Here is a 20840-nt window from a genome sequence, read left to right on the forward strand (position 1 = left end):
ACAAGGCTTTCCTCCCATGTCAGACCAAGAACACAGTTTTCTAAAGATAAAAATAGCACAAGCTTTTCCACTTTTCCATAAACGACTGCAATAGAAAACTAACAAACGATGAAAAGCAAAATATGGCTAGTCTATTCAAGAAAAGCTGATGGTGTTTCTATTTTGCCTGTAAATTACTTTCCAGTACAAAAAAACAATTCCTGTTACATTGATTACATTGATAACAATTCCTGTTAATTCTAAGTAGAGACTGAAATCTCATGAGCTGTCTCCTTTTCATCTCAATTTTGTGTACTCTTTCATCTCAATTCTGTGTACTTCTGGGTGCAAATGGAAATAGTGTTTGTTTGTTTGTTTGTTTGTTCGTTTTTTGAGATGGAGTCTTGCGCTGTTGCCCAGGCTGGAGTGCAATGGCGCGATCTCAGCTCACTGCAACCTCTGCCTCCTGGGTTCAAACAATTCTCCTGCCTCAGCCTCCCGAGTAGCTGAGATTATAGGTGCCTGCCACCATGCCTAATTTTTTTTTCTTTTTTTTTTTTTTTTTTTTTTTTAAAGTAGATATGGGGTTTCACCATGTTGGTCAAGCTGGTCTCAAACTCCTGACCTCAGGTGATATGCCCACCTTGGCCTCCCAAAGTGCTGGGATTACAGGCGTAAGCCACTGCACCTGGCCCAGAACTAGTTTTAAAACAGGAAACAGTTGATATACTGAATGGAAAAACAATACAACTTGAAGTTGAAAAAGCAAAATAGGATGCCCAGTTAAATTTAAATTTCAGTTAAGCAACTAATAATTATTTAGTATAACTACATCCCATATACGACAATTGCAGTATTTGTTATTTATCTGAAATTCAAACTTACCTGGGCATCCTAGTATCCTGTTTTTTGTTTTGTTTTGTTTTGTTTTTCCTTTTGTTTTCTTTTTTTTCCTGAAATCTGACAATCTTAATTTTGACGTATTTATTCAGTTTTAAAAACTAGATCTTTTTTTGGCAGTCAGAACTAGAGCAAAGATAAATGACCCCAGGACTCCGTTTAGCAGGCAGTTAGGAAGCGTGATGGTGTGGTGGGTGGCAGCCCCAGCCAGGCCTTTCCTCTTCCCTAAACTGCCACAGCAGGACTGCCACACTCGGGAATCCCAGTTTCCATATGAGCAGCCCCTCCAGAGTTTGGAAGGAGTCAGTGCTTTAGCCCAAGGAGCTGCGGATGGCTCTAACACTTTGTTTGTTGGTTGAATAAAAATCAACACAAAGGTGGCCTACACTCATTGAAGTAGGAATGCCAGAACTTGCGTGGTGTCACATAGAAGAAAATATCCAAGTGCTTAGGGAGATGGCAGCACTAGTGGATCTACTGGATCATTAAGACTCACTCATCTATCCATCGCAGGTCTAGAGGACACACCCTTACCACACTGGGAAGTGTAAATGAACTCCAGCATCCTTAAAAACAATCTCTCTAAGTGGTGGCTCTTCTCTGTAGATCAGGAGCTATAGTGAGAAATGATACCAAATTGGGGTGTCTAAATACAGGGGGGATGGTGGGATCCTGAGGAAGGAGGGGCCACGTGGTAACACAAAACACCAAGTGGGCATGGTTGCCACTGTGGGTGGTGGAGCCAAAGCAGTCCTCAGAATAGTCTGACCCCCAGAGATCTTTGGCTTTGGCTGGTTGATCATGGTATCCCTGGAACTGAAATAGAAGGACAGTCTGCTAAATTTTTACCTGATCTGTATAAGCAGAAGAGTTCTATCTCTAGAGAACAGAAGTCTAACTTTAGTCACCAGAACTGAGACTCAATTCCATCAATTGCCAGATTTGACATAGTTTATAGACTTAGAAGCCGTTGAATGAAAGGTAAGCTGGCTCCCCTTGAGGAAGGACCCTGTTACATTTCTAGCATTTTATTCTGATAATCTTTTTCCCAGCCTTCCCCAAAGCAACCAGGGCCATTTACCAGGGAAAGTCATGGAGGAAAAGGAAATAATTAGGCTTTTTGGAGATTCCTGGACACTGGCTCTACACTGACACTAATTCTAAGAGACCTAAAACATCTCCGTGGTCTACCTGCCAAAGTAAGGCTTCATGGGGGTCAGGTGATCACTAGAGTTTTAACTCAGGTCTGTTTCACAGTGGGTCCAGAGAGTCCCTGAACTTATCCTATAGTTATCTCCCCAGTTCCAGAATGCAGAATTGAGCTGAGAGCAGTGGCTCACACTTATAGTCCCAACACTCTGGGAGACCAAGATGAGAGGATCGCTTGAGCCAAGCAGTTTGAGACCAGCCTGGGAAATATAGTGAGACCCCATCTTTTAAAAAAACAAAGAAAAATAAAGAAAATTGACATGGAAAAATGATATAAAATCTGAATAATCTCACATCTATTAAAGAAATTGAATCTGTAATTAGAACTCCTCCCACAGAGAACTATAAGCCCAATGCCCCCATCAATTGGAGAAACAGAAAGAAACAATCTTCTTAACAGAAGCATGATTGGAATAGAGATACTCAGCATCTGGGAAGAATCCCCACATTAATCCTCTGATCCACAGAGTGGGGGCCAAGTGGAAGCCTTTGGAACTGCCTCTACCTGCCAAGATACTAAACAAAACAACACTGCATATCTGGAGGAATTGCAGCAAGAACATGAAAGGTGAAGGATGGTGATGTCCACCTCTCTCCATTCAGCTCACCTATTTGGTTTGTGCAGAAGACAGTTAGGTGTTGGAAAATGACAGTGGACCTAATAGTGTAAACCTAATCAGGCGGGGCTCCAGCTGCAGCTGCAGGATCAGGTACTGTTTCATTTTTGCAGCTAATCAACCCTTCTGGCACCTGGTGTGCAGATGGCAGTTTTTCTTTTCTATTATCTGTTAGTAAAGACTATCGGAAGTCATTTATTTTCAGTTGACAACGTCAGCAATACACTCCAAGGGGAGAGCAGTCTGTCTCAGATCTTACTGACGCCTGGGGATAGGGAGGGAGTGGCCCCCTCACCATCTCCATCCAAGGCCTAGTCCTCTCCTCCTGTTACTGGCAGCAAATCCATGCAGGTGAGCAACAACCTCAATTCTTGCCTCCTCAGAAGAAAGAATTCAATTGAGAGACATAAGACAGAAGGAGAGACTGAGGCAAGTTTTAGCGCAGGAGTAAAAGTTTATTTAAAAGCTTTAGAATAGGAACAAAAGGAAGGAAAGTACACTTGGAATAGGGCCAAGTGGACGACTTGAAAGGCAAGTGCGTGGTTTGACCTTTTGACTTGGGGTTTTATATGTCAGCACGCTTCCGGGCTCTTGCATTATTTCTCCCCTGATTCTTCCCTTGGGGTAGGCTGTCCCATGTGCATGCTTGAGCCCGCTGGCTCAACCTCTGAGATCTTGCAGGGAAACTGCTGCTCACCAGTTTCGGGTGTTTTCTATCTATTAGGAGCCGGCCTTTCCCTGTTGCCGGGTGTGACCAATTATTACTTTAGAGAGACAGTCAACAACCGCCACCTGATGGTCACCTGACACTCCTGGTGTGTGTGTGTGTGGGATGGGGAGCCCTCTCCTGCCCTGCTCTTCCTGACTGGCTACCCACTGTAACACTCCCAGAGGGACCTGCACATTTTGTGCTCTTTGCAAGATAGTGCCTGCCCAGCACCTGTAGGCCTGCTCACTCCTTCAGGATCGTGAGTTTTGCTTTTTACCACAGGTACCCATAAGCAAAACGTGGCGTTGTTCACCATGCTTTTACATTGTTATGTAAATAACTTAAAATTATGTGAATAAAAATCCTGCTACTAGCTCATTTTGCAGTGTCTATAATGACAGGTAATGTTCCATTCTCTCCTTTATGACACTTGCAAAAACTGAGAGCATAACGCCTCCCAGTTAAGCAGGCATCTGGGCAATGTGAGGAGAACAGAAATAGACCATGCTGCATTTCTCTCTCTTGATGACAGGCATTGAGGTTTCCACTTTTTCTGGTTTTTATTATGTCTCTACTGTGCATTCTCACATACATCTTGCACACCATGGAAAGTTTCTCTAGGGCAGTGGTTCACAAACTTTTTGGATACAGAATACTTTTATGTACTTGAAAATTGAGGACCCCATACAGCTTTATGTGGGTGTCAGGTTCTAGCCCAAACTGAAGTCTGAAGGGAGTTGGTGGGTGGGTGACGGGTAGCTGAAAAAACACTCGAGGAATCATAGGGAGTTTCAACATGGCTTTATCTCTCCCTGGGCATGAGCCATATGTCCAGCATCAGCAGGCTAATTGTACGTTTTACAGACATTAGTGACTCTGAAGCAATCACAAGCTCATGTGAGTGGTCACCTAATGCACCTCAAGTGGCATGGTTCATAATGTGCAGAGTCATGTGTCTGCCCTCCAAACCCGCTGAGTCATGCTGCACCAAAAAGTGGCCTCAGACTGCTCCTGACTAAAGTGCATCCATCTGCCTTACACTCCACCCCTAGGCCAAGGGCGTCTTCTGGGTAGGGACATGTGCCCATAGGGTGGAGCCCTGAATCCGTAACTCACAGCAACAATGCAAAGAGCAACACTACTAGGATCCCAGCTATGCTACTTGAGACTATTAGGGCCCAGCGTAGGCCAGAGCCCAGAGATGTGCACCATCTCTGCAGGGGTTCATCAGTAAGGCTCTTGACTACCTTAATCTCCCATAAGACCCCTTGCAAGGCTGCTGTTATGTTCTACCAATTGTCAGAGATAAAGGTACAACATTGTCTTCCTAAAAGGGCACAGGTGCCTCCTTGGGCAATAGTTACTATGTCTAAGACCATTCGGTTTTGCAACACCACCTTTTTGATCTGATCAACCTCGTCCATTAACGGGAGGAGAGACACTCAGGTGTACTTCAGAGCCTGAGCAGCGTGCTCTGCTAGAGCAGTCACTTGTGCTTCTACAGTTATGACACCCACTCCAGGGATAGTCACTGTCAAGGAGTAGAACTACCAGGGTGCTCATCACACTCGCAAAATCCGAGAGTGTAGCACCTCCCAGTCATGCGGGCATCTGGGCAATGTGAGGAGAACGGTGGCAGGTACATAAGGCCACCCCCAGGTATAAGGTCAGTCCAGTTTGCTTATAGGTAAGGCCACCCTGTGTCCCCACAGACCCATAAACTCCCAGAGGGGCACAAAATCCATTGGGGCCCTACCTTGGTGGGGCCGCCTCTTCCACCATACCTTCGATGTGGTGACAAGTATTATGTTTACACAGGCTGTGATGGGTACCTACAGTGCTGTTGCCCCAACGTTGCTCTATGCACCGTGGCGCCTGGGCCGGGGGTACGGCACATTACCCCACTAGCCAGCCCCACCCATCATAAACGCTATGGGCCAGCCAGGGAATGGGTGTTCTGTGGGTCTTGTGGCATCCTTTGTCCAAAGCTTGCCACGTTGCATTCCAGGCCTCGACCATGGGACCCAAGTCTCCAGCCATGTCCAGTTCTCTGCAGATGTTGAATGTATGTGCCAAGGCAAGCCATCTGCAGCTGCTAGAAGGGCGGTGCAGATCCAAGAGTTGGAAACATTGGTCACTTCAGCGTAGGTGTAGGCCCAGTCCACAATGCAATTGGAGCGTGTTAACCTGAGGTTGGAATGACAGAGCAGGCACAGGTACTAACAGAGGAAAATCACGTCCCTCAGGCAAAATACAGGCTAACCTTTCATCACTGGAGAACAATGCAGCCCCCAAGGGCTTCTGCTCTGGGCAATAATACCACACCTTCTCAGCTCCCCATGGTTCCTTTGGGTCCTGTATTCATGCCAAAGTCACAGGGGAGCTCGTAATAGGCCACACAGACAGTACATATGACCGCTGGAAGAAAGTTTCTTCCCTGGCCATTTTCCTACAAACAGTTAACTTCGGGGGCCATGCACTGCACACTCAGAGTGACATACACGTCATACTGTAGGCCCTCCCCATAGGGAGCTACAGTGGCCAACCACCAGCAGTCGGGGGCTTTTTGGAGGGGCCATGGCCACAGTTTTTCTGTTCCCCTGCCTTCAGGTACATTGGGGCAGGCAACAACAGGTTACCGTTCGTCCCCACACCTGGTCAGAGGAGGTTATCCTTGGTGTGTATCCGCAACTGAATGGGGGCAGCGGCCCTGTGTAACAAAGCCTCCACCTGGGCTGGGTTGCTTTTCCATGGCCATTCATTCAAGGTTTGGAGCATCAGGTCCAGCCTGGAACTCCAGCCCTGCAAAGACAGGGGTGTGACATGCAAGTATAACCCATTCTTCAAGAGCTCGTTGTATCACTCAGTCATACCCACAGCTTGCAAGTTGTGTGGTACATGGAATCCCCACTTTAGGTCCATTGTTGTGCCTGTTATCCAGTAAAATGTGTCCCCCTATTACTCTCAACGACCAGAGGGCAACCACATAGAGCACATATGCGTTGCAGGGCCCGGATGGTGTACTGTTGGTTGGCCACCCTGCAAGAATAGGCAAACAACAGGCCTGTGGCTGTGTCCACAGCTGTTAGCACATACGTATACCCTTGCGACTTCTGCAGCAGCCCAATGTAATCTACTTGCCACCTGGTCAGGGGCACTGGCCCTGTTGTCACTTGTGTAGCACTGGGCAGCTGCCTCCATTTAGGGTATGCCTGAGCACATGCCGGGCATTTCTGACAAGTCTCCCAAATGTCTTTCATGGGCAGGAACAGACCCCAACGTTTATTGACCTGTTGCATCAGTTTACCCCCTGCATGTCCCAGTTTCCAGTGTAGCTACAAGGCCACATCTCATGTAGATGTCAACTCTAACCATTGGACTTTGGCCAAGGCTTTTACCTCATCATTGGTGGGCATGACCAGAGGCATATGGTCTGACAAATGATAAATAGTTACATCTTTCTTATAACCCATTTCCCAGAGGTCTTGCACATGGCTTGGCTCAAAATGGGTTGGTGGCCAACTAGCCAATTCTGTATTATCCAAGTAGTTAACCATAAGGTTAGGCCTCCATAGACTGCCCAGCTATCAGTACAGATTACCGGTTCAGGTGTCTCCTCCTTGGTGATCACCATCCATACTGCTCTAAGTTCAACCCATTGACTACTTTGTCCACACCTGGTTTCAAACCATATGGTGTTGGTACCAAGTTGGACTGCAACACTGGTCCAGGCAGGGGTAGCACCTCGGCTACACCCATCTGTGTGCCATGCCCCATCAGGAATAGAGGGATGCCCTTCCTTAAATGGCAGTGGCTCGGGGTCAAGGGGTGCCTCAGGCCCCATGGCCTTCTCTTGCATTAGCACTGCAGGTACCAAGACCTCTTGCAACTCTGCTGCTAATGGGCTTGTACTCAGCGTACTCTGCTGCTCCAAGTAAGTGCCTCACTTTGCCAAAGTGGATGTTTGCGCCATCCCAGTCCAGGGGGTCATTACACATGAAGGCACCCATCCCACTGTCAGGTAGATCATCCACACTATGACTGCAGCCCATCCTATCACTTCTCACAAGCCTGAAGGGCAGCATATACAGCTGCTAGCTATTTCTGTATCAAGGAATACCAGAGCTCAGCTCCTTTCCATAGTTGGTACCAAAAGCCTCCTGGCATTCTCAGGCACTCTATGTGCTACCACAGGGCCCAGCTAAAACCACCTGTGGTCACATGCATATCCAGTTCAAATAGGCACCCCTGGTCAACCACCCATAGGCTCATGCCTGCTGAATAGCCCACTTAGCTGCCAGGAAGGCAGTCTCAGCCACATCAGCCCAATATCAGATTGCTCCCTTCTTTGTTAACGGATGCAATGGTTTTATCATTTGAGCTAAATGGGGCACAAATGCCCACCAATATCCTAGGAGACCCACAAAAGTTTGCAGCTGCCTCACCATGGTGGGCCAGGGATATGCCTATATTTTGTCAATGATAGCCTCTTGTATGGCCTTCACCTTACCCGACCAGATAACTCTCAAGAATTTAGCAGGTAATCCAGGCCCTCGGACCTTGGATTTGTTGATGGCCCAACCACACGCTGCCAAATGTTGCCACAGGAGGGGTGCTGTCGCTTCTAAATCTGCAAGAGAATCAGAGATTAACATAATATCATCAACATAATGGAACAAGTGGGCTCCCTTTGGACATTTTCAGGCTGTTAAATCCATGGCAACAAGACATGACATATGGTGGGGCTATGCACATAGCCCTGCAGCAATACTGTGAAAGTCCATTGTCGCCAAGGCAAACTGTTCACGTCTTTCTAGAGCAATGTCATTTGAGAAGAATGCTTTGGCCAAGTTCACCACATAGTGGTACTGTCCCAATTCCATTGTCGAGTGGTTCATCAAATCCATGATAGATGGCACAGCTTCCAAGCCACGTAAAATATCCACCTCCAGAATGTATTCAGGTATGGGAGAGACATACACAGTGTATAAGCGAGGAGCCAAGTGGCCAATGCCAAGGTAGAGAGATACAGGTTTCACTTTCACTGACTGGCCTCCATAACCATCAATGTATGCAGCTTTGCCCAAAAACTTAACTGGGTTCCCATAAACAAGGCTACAATCTACGCCAGCACCCACTGTACACTGGTGGGGGACTAGTGGATTGCCAGTTCCATATGTGGCCTCCAGTCGTCTGGTGTTCCCCCAAGCCAGGTACCTTTGGCCAGTTCCCTAGTTGAACAGAAGAGTCTCTACATTTCCACCTGGCTGCAGCAAGTAGTGTCTGAGCTGGAGTGCCTGGGCAGGACCAGGTCACGCAGCAATGCCTTTCTCCCCTTTGAGCATTTTCTGGAATTGCTGCCCTGGATACAATGATCTCCACAAAGTTAGAATTATTTCATTGGGCTGCTTATCGATTTTTCTCTCAGTCAACACGAGCCAAAATCAAATCTATCCACATCTGTGAGCATGTCACTCGTTGGGGCCCCTTTTTTTCATGGGAGAGCCCCCTGTGGGTGCGGTACCTTCCCCTTCTTTATGGTGTGGACCCTTCAATCCCCCCGACGACCTTCTGCATCCCCGACAGCCACCATGGCAGTGGTTACTTCATGTATACAGCGCCCTATGTACAGGGTAAGGACAGCAGCTAGGGAGTCAAAGGGGCTCAGGAGCACAGAACCGAACATGAGATCCCTCATGTGGGAGGGGAAACATTCATCATCTGGCCTCCAGGTATTCGGGTCAAACATAGCCTGCCGCATACCCATCCTACACCAAATTGGCATACGACTGCCATTTACTCACATTTCACCAGCGTTATTCCACACAGTTCACATGGCTGCCTGCAGCCACTCAGTCAGGGTGTAGTCACCTTGCCCTGCCACTAACCACCTGCTCACTTGCAGCTGCTGACAGAGAGAGGGGTGAGTCATGATGGAGGCCAGCTTTTCCATCTCAGAGATGGAATGGGAGATACTATCTGCTGCCTCATTCCACAGACGAAGCATCCAGGCAGGCAGCGGTTCCCCTGGACACTGGCAGCACTGCTTGCCTAATTCCTGCAACTCAGTCGGAGTATAGGCAATGTGTGAAATGTGTTGCATTATGGTGGGGAGTCCCTGAGTCCACCCTTGGGGCCCTAGTGGCTGTTCATGATCTACCTTCTGTCAGACCACTGGGTGAGCCCGCAATGGGCATTCTTCCTCCTTGGTATGAAACTGAGTGGGGATCTCCAGACAAGATGATGGACCCAGGCCTGCATTCACGGTAGCCTCTAACTCCTTTTCCAAGCTCTGAAGCCACACCTCCAGGTGCCCTGCCTGCACCTGGAGGTCCCCATTCATGGAAGCCTCTAATTATTTTCAAGATCGGTGTAGCCAGGCCTCCAGTCTGCATCCCTCAGGGACTGGGTGTGTACTTTTCTTAGCACAGTTAAAAATGCCCATCCAACTCTGCCAGCAAAGGCTCTCTCTTTCTTGGTGCTCTGTGCTTCCAGCTGCTTCAGCGCCTTCTCCATGCTCGTGGGGGACCCATCCACTGCCATCCAGGTTTCCCCTCAGGCCCACACTCGCAGCACGGATGCCACCAGGTACCACAATCCATTTTGTGGTCACATGGCCAACCTGGAACCAGCAGGGACCGAAGGCTCACTTACCTTAGGATCCTGTTCGTGATGCCAATTGTCAGGTTCTAGTCCAAACTGAAGTCCAAGGGGAGTTGGTAGGTGGGCGGCAGGTAACTGGAAAAACACTCGAGTAGGCGTTTTCAACATGGCTTTATTCTCTCTGGGCACGAGCCATATGTACAGTGTTAGCAGGGTAATTATACCTTTTACAGACAATAGTGGCTCTGAGCCAAGCACATGATCATGTGAGTGGTCACCTAATGCACCTCACATGGCATGGTTACATAATGTGTGGAGTTGTGTGCCTGCGCTCCAAACCCACTGAGTTGTGTGCCTGCACTCCAAACCCACTGAGTCATGCTGCACCAGAAGGCCACCTCGGCCTACTCCTGACTAAAGCACAACCATCTCCCTTTCAGTGGGCTAAATCTATTGCTATTTATACTATTAGAAATTTTAACACAGTTTTAAATATTTACATTATTAATTGATTTTGAAATAATAAGCCCATTACAGATTAACATAAATAACATACTTTTATTAAAAATATCTGTATTATTTAAAAGAAAAAAAATTAGCAACAACAGTGATCCTTGGAATCGTCCCACCTCAGCCTCCCAAGTCGCTGGGACCACAGGCGCATACCACCATGCCCAGCTAATTTCTATATTTTTTGGTAGAGATGGCCATGCTGGCCAGGGTGGTCTTGAGCTCCTGAGCTCAAGTGATCCTCCTGCCTTGGTTTCCCAAAGTACTGGGATTACAGGTGTGAGCCACCATGTCTGGCCCGAAGATGGATTCTCTGTCTTGTTCTCCATCCAATCTGTTAGACTATCAAATGCCAAATAACCTTTGGAAAATTCTACTCATAAAATAAGGAGAAAGATAAATAACTTCTGAGTATCATCATTAAAATAGTTTGACCTCATGGACCCACTGAAAGGGTCCCACATGGAGAACAGCTCTATGCTAAACAGTAGAACGGCTGGGGGTACATAAACATTCAACCCATAGCTGCTGACCAGAAGAACACATTTTAAGTCTCTTCCTCTCCTGCTCCTTGTGATTGCAGACAGACTCAGTCTGTAGGAGAGCTGTAGAGAGAACAAGCTCAAGTCCCTGATTTTACCTACAAAGAAAGCTGAGCCCAGAGACATTAAGGCACTTACCCAAGGTCACACAGTCACACAGCAGAGCTGGGGCTGAGCTCCAGGTGTCCTGCTACAGAGGCCACTTCTTTCTCCCACTAGGGACTGGCCTGTGATTACTTCAGAAAACAATGGTCAGCTAACTGATTCTGAATGCCCTTTACTGGTAAAAGCTAATCTCCTGAGGAAAAAACGTATGCATGGGCTGGGCGCAGTGGCTCAAGCCTGTAATTCCAGCACTTGGGGAGGCAGAGACAGGCAGATCACTTGAGGTCAGGAGTTTAAGACCAGCCTGGCCATCAAGGTGAAATCCCGTCTCTACTAATATTAAGCTGGGCGTGGTGGCAGGCATCTGTAATCCCAGCTACTGGGGAGGCTGACGCAGGAGAATTGCTTGAACCTGGGAGGCCGAGGTTGCAGTGAGCCAAGATTGCACCACTGCACTGCAGCCTGGACGACAGAGTGAGACTCTGTCTCAAAAACCAATAATCGTAAAATAAAAATAAATAACTAAATAAGTATGCGTCACCTCAGGTGGTCAGTCAGCTTTCCCAGGACCCAAGAGCACACAATGTTCTTTATGATGTGAGTGACGGGGTTCACAGCACCACAGAGTCCATGACTTTTCCCTCAGAAGTGAATGCATGGCTAATTATTTTGTATTTTTTGTAGACATGGAGTTTTGCCATGTTGCCCAGGCTGGTCTCAAACTCCTGGACTCAAGTAATCCACCTGCCTCAGCCTCCCAGGGTGCTGGGATTACAAGCATGAGCCGCTGCATGGCATGCACCTGTAGTCCCAGCTAGTCAGGAGGCTGAAGTGGAAGGATCACCTGAACTGGGGAAGTTGAGGCTGCAGTGAGCTGTGATTGCTCCGGCGCACTCCAGCCTAGGCAACAGAGTAAGATCCTGTCTCAAAAAAAAAAAAAAAAAAAAGTGAACACACATGCTGGAGAAGAGGCCTGCAGGCACCCCTGCCAGTTCTGCACCAGAGCACACTGTAGCAGCCCTGCTGTGACGCAGGAAGAAGTTCCAGGTCCTGCAGCCTGGAGCGTGGAGCCTGAAGCCTGGAGCCCCCCATCCAATGCTGCGCCATGCTCGCCAGTAGCCCCCAGCATCAGCACCGAGGCACCAGCTGTAGACAAATTTCTCACCTAAGATGTTGAGAGATGTTGCTAAACTGTCCTCCTAAGGCTGTGTATAATAATATGGTCCTGCCGATATTGCATAAGACTATCTGCTTCATTACATCCTCACAATACTGAATATCATTAGCAATTTGAGTTTTAAATTGTGCTAATCAATGAAAAATGATTGCTAATTACTAGCGAGTTGAAGTTATTTAACATTAATACTCCTGATGGAATATTTTGCATTTATCACGTTTTATATAAATTATCTCTATATAATTAACACTAGAATGTCCGACTTGGTTTTCATTGTTCCTCACCTGTTTGGAAACACATTAAGAATGAGGGAGAGAATGGATGGGGACTCACCTAGGGATGCATGGATCTGGTCTGCAGCCACTCTGAGGCCCTCTTAACACTTCCCCACCTCACACTCAATTTCCCCTGGTTTGTCCATAGATACATCCAACAATTTTTATGTAAATAAGAAAGAAAGACTCAGCTTTCAATGGAAAACGGTAGGTTGGATTTTATAACTGAAGTGACAAAAAGAAATAAGGGATTTTATTATGGGGGAGGTCCAAACCCTGGTAAAAAACAAAATTCATTGAAATTGTTTGAAAATTCAAGGATTAAATCAGATTATTTTGGATTCAGTAGGCATTAGATTACTCTAAAGCCCAGGGATACTTTATTTTGTAGAATTCGAGGAAAGTATAGAAAAGAGAAACGAAGAGGTGAAGTTGTGGCTAATAACCTGGAAGGGGTCTGTAAGGAGCCAAAGGCCTATGGGACGTGACCAACTCAGCATTCCACTGGAGGCTATGTGATCAAACAGCAAACTGTTTATCATGAATGCAGGATGCGGGCAAACTCAACACTTCTCCCACTGCCAGAAGGTTTGCTGAGGGAAATCGCTTCCTGGCGTGGAGCTCCTTGAGGTTATCTACTGGGACATCTAGAGAATGCAGTCTTGCAAGCCTATTCTGGACCAAGCAGCTGACCCCTTCTTACACGTCCCCCTGCTCACTATCTCTTTTGCCTAATACATATGGAGAGTTGTGTAAAGCTCAGGGCCCTTGTCAACTAGAGGCAAAGTGCCCCCGACCCCTTCTTCCAAATATACTCTTTTGTCTCTTGTCTTTTATTCCCACGTTTGCCCCCTTTGTTCAGTTTCCCCAGGTTCGTGCGGGTTACATAGTGGTGCCCTGAACAGCGACAGAATCTGGTGCTCTACAGAAATAACATTTTAAAGAAAGATTTGGGACTTAGAGACCCCAGGAGACACACACAAAAATGATAAGAGGATGTGCCCAAACCAATCATAAAGTTGTGGCACAGGGTGAGGCAGATGAAGCTGTTACTGAGCCTCGGAGAGTGACTGGTGTCACAGCAAATGTTAGCAATGGCCTGAAGGGAGGGTTTCTGAAACCAAACACGAATGATTCCCCCTCAGGAAACCCAACCTCGGGAGCTACTGCATGGTTCTCTGTATGGGGAAGTATCATCAATGCAGGACAAATTGTGAAATACCACAGGAAGCATCCTGCATCTAGTCAATCTTCTGTTTCCGGAGTGGCCTGTGCAGCTGTGCAGGCAGAGGCCCGACCAACCTGGTGAGTAGCACACAGGGACTGAGATCCAGCCACACACACCAGGCCATGCTCTGGGAAGGGGGCGGGACCCGGGCAAAGGACACCTCTCTAGGACTGCGCAGAAGCCTTTGTGGGCTGATGGGACATTCCTGTGATGGCTTTCTGGCTGGGCACTGTGAAATGCTCTGAAGATTTTTCTTTGCACTGTTGCACTAACCCCAGTCCCCCATCACTGCCTCTTCCTCCTGGGCGACCTCATTGATGTTGTGGCCACGTGAATTCTCTGGCCAATGAAATGATGAAGATGATATGGCCTCTGCCCTGCAGACACTGTATTATTGTGTGATGCTTTTGACTCTCTCTTTTCTTAAGTTAAAGCGGTTTATTAAGAAAATAAAGGAATGAAAGAATGGCACTCCATAGGCAGAGCAGTTGCCTCTGTCTCTTTTATTTTCCCCTCTCTCTCAAGCCCAACATGCCCAAAACTGGGGCTGCTGGTTCAGCCCGGGTCTGAGAATAAAGACGTGAGTCACAGAGCCATTGCTGACCCATGATGGAGATGGACACAAGAGAGAAACACATTTTTGTCATGTTAGCCACTAAGATTTTGACTTGGAGACCATTTCCTACAGCAATATAACCGAGCATGAACAGAGAGACACAATGGTGTTCCATTTCTTTTCAACCTGGAACAGGAGAAATTCACAGGTGGGCCTTACTTTCACTTTAGTATCTTATTTAGACAAGAAAGTTCATACTGTTCAAATGTCATGTTTTACAGTGCTGGCATTATCACTGCTGTGGCTACCCCATCAGATGTTGCTCACTGACTAATCTTCTCATATTAGTGAGGATGGACAACACATCTGGTCATAATTCGAAGTAGCAAATAGGAAAAGAGCTTCATCCTAGTATTATGGGACCTTAATTAATGTCCTTTCCTGACAGGTTTTAGAGGCTTTTGCAGACAGCAGTAGAGCTTTTCATCTCACTGACAGTGGGGAACATGGCCAAAAGGTTGCCCCCAGAATGGAGGCAGAGTTTCAGGACATTTGTCTGATCTCTGCTCTTGAAGGGACAGTCTCACCCTGATTGACACTTTTGCCTGTTATGTCCAAAGAACCAATGGAAAAGCAGGAAAATTATTCCTTCTTCATTTCTGTCTTCGTTATTTAAAGTTACTCTGTCTTCACTTGTCTCTCCTCCTTTTCTCTGCTTCCTACTTAGCCCTTTAGAAATGCAATTATAATCTTTTGTCTCCTCTTCACCAGACACTCCCAACAGGGCAAGTTCATCTAACTATGTGCTCTTAGTTAGAAGCTCCACAGCAGAACTCTCTCCCACCAAGAGACTACCTTGAGACATAACAGTCAATTTACAAGCCAAAATGTGCCCTCTATGAAATTCTTCCACCTGGAAATTTTTTGGCTGCTTTTACAACCTAGTTGTGCCCATACAGGCACCAGCAGTAACCAGCTCAACTGCCTGGTAGATAAGGCACCAAAGCTAGTACCCAGACCCCCCACCTGCTCACTTCCTGCCCTGCATGCCTCACCCCCCATTTAAAAGCCTCTGCTTTCTGCTCCAAAGGTGAAACAGGAGTGAAAGAATGGCACTCCGTTCTGTACTAGGGGAAGAAGCCTGTACTTCTTCCCCTAAGGTAGCTTTGGAATAAAAGTCACCTTCTTTATACCAAACCGAGCTCTTGTTAATTAGACTCTGCAAGTGATGAGCAACTGAACCTACATTTCAGTTGTAATTCCTATGCCTGCTCTTCCTGCCCTGCCTTGGGCACACACACACACACACTCCCAGGCACACACATGCACGTGCACTGAGACAGCTATGTGAATAACCAACCAGATCCCCTTGGGAAAACCAGTGCTTGGCTTGGCCTTAAATTCCAGACCCTTGGGCATCATACCCAAGACTGCAAGAAAGAGGAGGGGCTGGACCTGAAAAACTTGGAAGGGAAGGTCCAACTGTACAGGTATTTTGTCAGGCATGTGATTTCAGTGTAAAATTCTAGAAAAGATGAGTGACACTTTATAAGGAGAGAATATCAACAATATTTCTCATTTTATTTCTTGCTAAGACGACAGCAGGGAATTGTGAGCAGATGGATGGGCAATCCCCACCTTCAGCCAGGGAGGCCAAGGCCCCAGCACACCCGGGGAGAAGGGCTGGAGGCAGTGAATGGCTGAGGCTTCCTTGGGGAGGCTGGGCCATCTTCTTGGGTTTTACTTCTGGAGGAATGCACAGGCTTCCAGGAGGGCTGTGGGACACAATAGAGCAAGAGATTCAGAAACTGATTTCTTCTTTTTTTAAAATCAATAAACCAGTTATTTAAACCCATAAATCAAAGAGGATACTAAGAGTTTTCTCTGCCCTTCTTCCATCACTGTGAGTCAGTGCTTGCCACACTCATATTCCCGTTCCCCTACTCCTAGTGACTACGGTGTTCAGGGGAGCCAGAGTCTAGCCCTCACCAGCCACGGTGTTTCCCTGCTCTGGCCTGAGAGACACAACCGCCCTGCAATTGTCTCTAATTGAATTGACTGTCACATTCTCAAGTTCACAAGACATTGGTGGTCCTCTAGCTTCTCCTGGAATGTGAACCTGTTTGCAATCATGCAATCATGCTCATCTGCAGATTCACTCATTCATTCACAGATCCTTACTGAGCACCTACTCTGCTGTGCTAAGTGCTGGGGACTCAGCATGAATAGACAGGCCTGCCCTCAAGAAGCACGTGGTCTATGCAGTCCTGAACTGGCTGCTCACAAGAAGAGCCCTGTAGCCATATTTCTCAGAGGGTGGTCATGACCTGCATCACAGTGACCTGAGTTGTTGGTCAATACAGAAAAGGGTTTCTCAACCTTGGCACTATTGACATTTGGGGCCTGATAATAACTCTTTGTTTCAGGGGGCTGGCTGTGCTTTGTTTAGTAGCATCCCTGGCCTCTATAATATATTTGGTACCAGCAGCACCCTCTACGTTGTAAGAATCAAAAGTGCTTCTCAGCATTGCCAAATGTTCCCTCAGGGGAAAAATTGTCTCTCATTGAAAACCACCAATAAAGACATTCCTGGCCCTGCTCCCATGCCTGGACCAACAGCATCCCCAATGCCTCTGACTCTGGGTGAGGGACCAGGAATAGGAATCAGGATGATTGCAGTGCACAGGCAGCTGTGCACACTGAAATCCCACAATTATAACCGGGAGCCTTACAATACTCCGCGATGTCTTCTAAATATTTTAAGGGATTAAATTAGTATCAATATATTTCCCTGGTTAAGATATGTTTTCCTACACTTGAATTTTTTTGAGATTTTGTTTTCTCAATAGTTGGCATCTGTGGTAACTGTCTAGATCAGGTTTTGTTTTTTTTTTTTTTTTGAGGCAGGGTCTCTCGGTGTCACCTAGGCTGTAGTGCAGTGGAACAATTATAGCTCATTGCAGCTTCAACCTTCTGGGCTCAAGCAATCCTCCTATTTCAGCCTCTCAAGTAGCTGGGACTACAGGTGCTTGACACCACACCAGGCTAATTTTTAAAATTATTTTTGTAGAGACAAAGTCTCCCTGTGTTGGCCAGGCTGGTCTCAAACTCCTGGGCTCAAACCATCCTCCCACCTCTGTCCCACCTCTGCTTCCCAAGATGCTGGGATGACAGGTGTGAGCCATCACACCTGGTCAGTTTTGTCACTTCTCAATGCATATGTATACATACACTTTTCACTTTACTGAATAAAATGGATTATCATTTTCCAAAGACTTCATGACAGAGCAGTCACTATCAGTACTATAAACTTTATAAAAATATATTACATACTGCTCTATTTTATTCTCTAATTCTTTTATCAATGAGATTAGAATGTCCTGAATTATAAAGAGATATTATCTTTCCTTAACATTTTTACACCTGTGTTAGTTCCTAGAATGCTGTTTGGCCCTCAGACCTTGACCTTCACCAGTGGTGGTTTCTTGGGGATGCTAACTAGGGTCTACTTACGGGAGCTTGAGCACTTTTTCAGATTAGTAATGGCTGTGACATACTGTGGTCCCAAATATTTTTCATATGTTGTTTTGCCATGGAGTCTGGCCAGACACTCAGTGTTGTCATTGAACAGAAGGTTTTTGGTTTTAGACTGGAATAAGCAAAATGTGCCCGGGCAGTCAGATCCATTTTTCCCAAATTTAGCCTGCAACAAAAGGGCAGACAGTGAGTAGCTAAGGAAAAGAGGAATTCATGGGTTAAAGGAGGCAAAGGGGTATTTCTCCTACCCAAGAACAGCCCTGAGAAAACCATGGGGCAGAAAGAGCTGAGTTCCGGAGTCATTCCACCTCCTTAATGGAGTCCCCCACCCCACACTCCTGCTGGCAGGCCCGCCCTGGGCAGCATCCAGGCCTCACACCACTTCTGGTCCTACCTCCTACTATCTGCCATCTTTCCTTCCTTCTTAACCTGCGACCTTTTCCCATACGACTTCTTATGGGTGACAAGGTGACAGCAGAGGGGTTTTGAGATCTGCCCTCACAAGTCAATCGCTTAGGACATTCTAATATGCAGCTCTTCTAGAGAGGCAGGCTGCTAGGAAAACCCAGGCTCGGCCACTAACCAGCTCAGTGTGCAGGCCGGTCACCCTGCCTCCCTCACACAGTTCCTGCTCTGTCCCAGGCTCCCATGTGGGGAGACTGAGACCCAAACCCCTCAGTCATGGCAGCTCTCTCACCAGCACCAGTGTGTATGCACAGTAAGGGCTCCATAAAGGCCGGTTATGGTGGCTAGTCTTATTATTCCTGGGTTGTTTTCTTTAAAAGCACACATAGAGACATGATGTTATATGATACAAATAGAAGTTCTAATAAAATCCCAGATTTTAAGAAAATTTGGGGATTTTCTTCAAATCACATTTAGGTAGCCCTGAATCTATAGGGCACATTTTGGGTTTGCTGTTTTAGGGGCCTGGCCTAGAGCATTGTTCAGACGGCCCAGGTTCAGGAAACACCACCTGAGTAAAGCACTATACCAAGGAGTGTGGGAGGAAGGCTCAGCAGTTCCCTCATTTGCCAGAAGAACAACAGGAGGGCAAAAGACAGTCTCTGAGCCAGGCAGTGAGGGCAACAAGGCCAGGGCACAGAGACTTAGCCGAAATCGAGCGAGTCCCAGAAAGCCCAGTCAAAAGCCTCTGTTGTTCTTGTTGACACTCCGGGCAACCCCACGGCATGAAGCCAATACTGTCACCATGAGCTTCAAGCAGAGGGACTAGAGAGGCTCGAGTGGGCTGGTGCACCTAGCTCTGTGATCTCCCCACCTAACAAGAGCCCACACAGCTAAGAAAGCACTAGAAGCCCTGTGGTCCATACCTGTTGGTCGAACAGCACCTGTTTCAGGCGTTCCACCTTATCTGTCCGAGACACCACGGCATGATTCGGGGCCATGGCGAGATGGCAGCTCCTAGCCTCAGTCACAGGCTTCCGCGTGCCATCGAGGCACAGCAGCTCAAAGTCGTTCAGCTTCAAATCCTTAGCCCATGCGTCAGTGTTCTTTCCTGGGGAGAAAAAGAAGGTGGCATCATCCACGGCTCCCCTGCTCAGCCACCAAGTCTCTTCTGGATGGGTGTGGCCATCCCACTGACCTCTCAAATGCACACACTGGGGTTGTGGTGATGTGAGGAAGAGAAAATGAGCTTTGTCCTACACAAGCTGTACAAACTTCAAATATACCAAATATGAGTGCTGTGTCCATGCAATGGAATGTTATTCAGCAATAAAAGGGAGTGAAGTTCTAGTACATGCTGCAACATGCATGAACCTTGAAGACGATGCTAAGTGAAAGAAGCCAGTCACAAAAGACCACGTAATAGGCTGGGCAGAGTGGCTCATGCCTGTAATCCCAGCCCTTTGGAGGCCAAGCTGGGAGAATCACTTGAAGCTAGCAGTTCACGACCAGCCTGGGCAACACAGCAAGACCTCATCTCAAAAAAAACCCACCATATATTATATTACTCCATGTATATGAAATGTCCAGAATAGGCCAACCTATGGAGACAGAAAGTGGATTGATGGTCCGCAGTGCTGAAGAAGGATGGGGCAATGACTGATAATATGCGCAGGGGTTTCTTTATGGGATGATACAAGCGTTCTAGAGTTGGACTGTGTTGATGGCTGCACAACTCTGTGAATGTGCCGGAGATCACTGTATTGTACACTTTGCATGGGTGGATATTTTTAGTATATGAATTCTACCTCAATAAAGCTGTTACGAGTTCTTATTTTTTTAAAGAAGAAAACCCTCCACCTATGCCATATTTTTCAGTGAGTTCCAGAAAAAGAATAGATGGTTTACATTCAAGGAGAAATTGGTTTCTCTTCCCTTTCATATTCAAATGCTATTAGTGTAACCACAGAAAGGAAAGGAACTTTTGTAGGTTTATCAAATATATATAGTCAATTCTAACAAAATACAGTTGTAAAGTACCAGAGAAAGTTAAAATTAAATTTGACATCAATCTGATCCCTGGAGATTACTTTAGTGAATGGCTTGTAAATTCTAAATGTAATTGTATGCATGTCTATTTTGTGCAGATACAGGCTCATTGTTCGGGCTCCTGCTTGTCTCTCTGCCCTCTCCCTTTAAGAAAGCACTTTATTCATTCTCTTGAATTCCTCTATTTGATACTGAAATACTTTCAAATTTACATGCCTGGTTTTAATCTTCATCCCAAGAGACACTAGAAGGGGCAAAAGCAGAAGGGAGAAGTGACTGTGACTGCAGTGATTGCTGAAGGAGGGAGGCCGAAAGTGGAGGCAGTTCTTTCTCAGGGAACAAAATAGCAAGTCACCTGCTGAGACTAGGGGGTGGGAATGCTGAAGTGGGGCTAAGGAGACAGATATAGATTGGAAGGTAGCAAATGGCTGAGGACCAG

At 46.8% G+C, this 20840-nt stretch overlaps 2 protein-coding genes across 2 annotated transcripts in view; one reads left to right on the plus strand and one right to left on the minus strand.

Moving 5' to 3' along the window:
- TMIE (transmembrane inner ear) overlaps positions 1-20840 on the plus strand; it is a 538092-nt gene that overhangs the window by 245936 nt on the left and 271316 nt on the right. The window lies entirely within an intron of this gene.
- The window catches only part of LTF (lactotransferrin), a 28671-nt gene continuing 23790 nt past the window's right edge, over positions 15960-20840 (minus strand). Inside the window, exons 15-17 of the mRNA XM_050780555.1 lie at positions 19279-19463; positions 17924-18113; positions 15960-16185 (exon numbers count right to left, since the gene is read on the minus strand). Of these exons, the coding sequence (XP_050636512.1) occupies positions 16151-16185; positions 17924-18113; positions 19279-19463 (410 nt within the window). The 3' untranslated portion in view covers positions 15960-16150. The remainder of the gene's footprint in view (positions 16186-17923; positions 18114-19278; positions 19464-20840) is intronic.

The sequence above is a fragment of the Macaca thibetana genome, chromosome 2 (assembly GCF_024542745.1).
Source record: "Macaca thibetana thibetana isolate TM-01 chromosome 2, ASM2454274v1, whole genome shotgun sequence".
Taxonomy (NCBI): Eukaryota; Metazoa; Chordata; class Mammalia; order Primates; family Cercopithecidae; genus Macaca; species Macaca thibetana.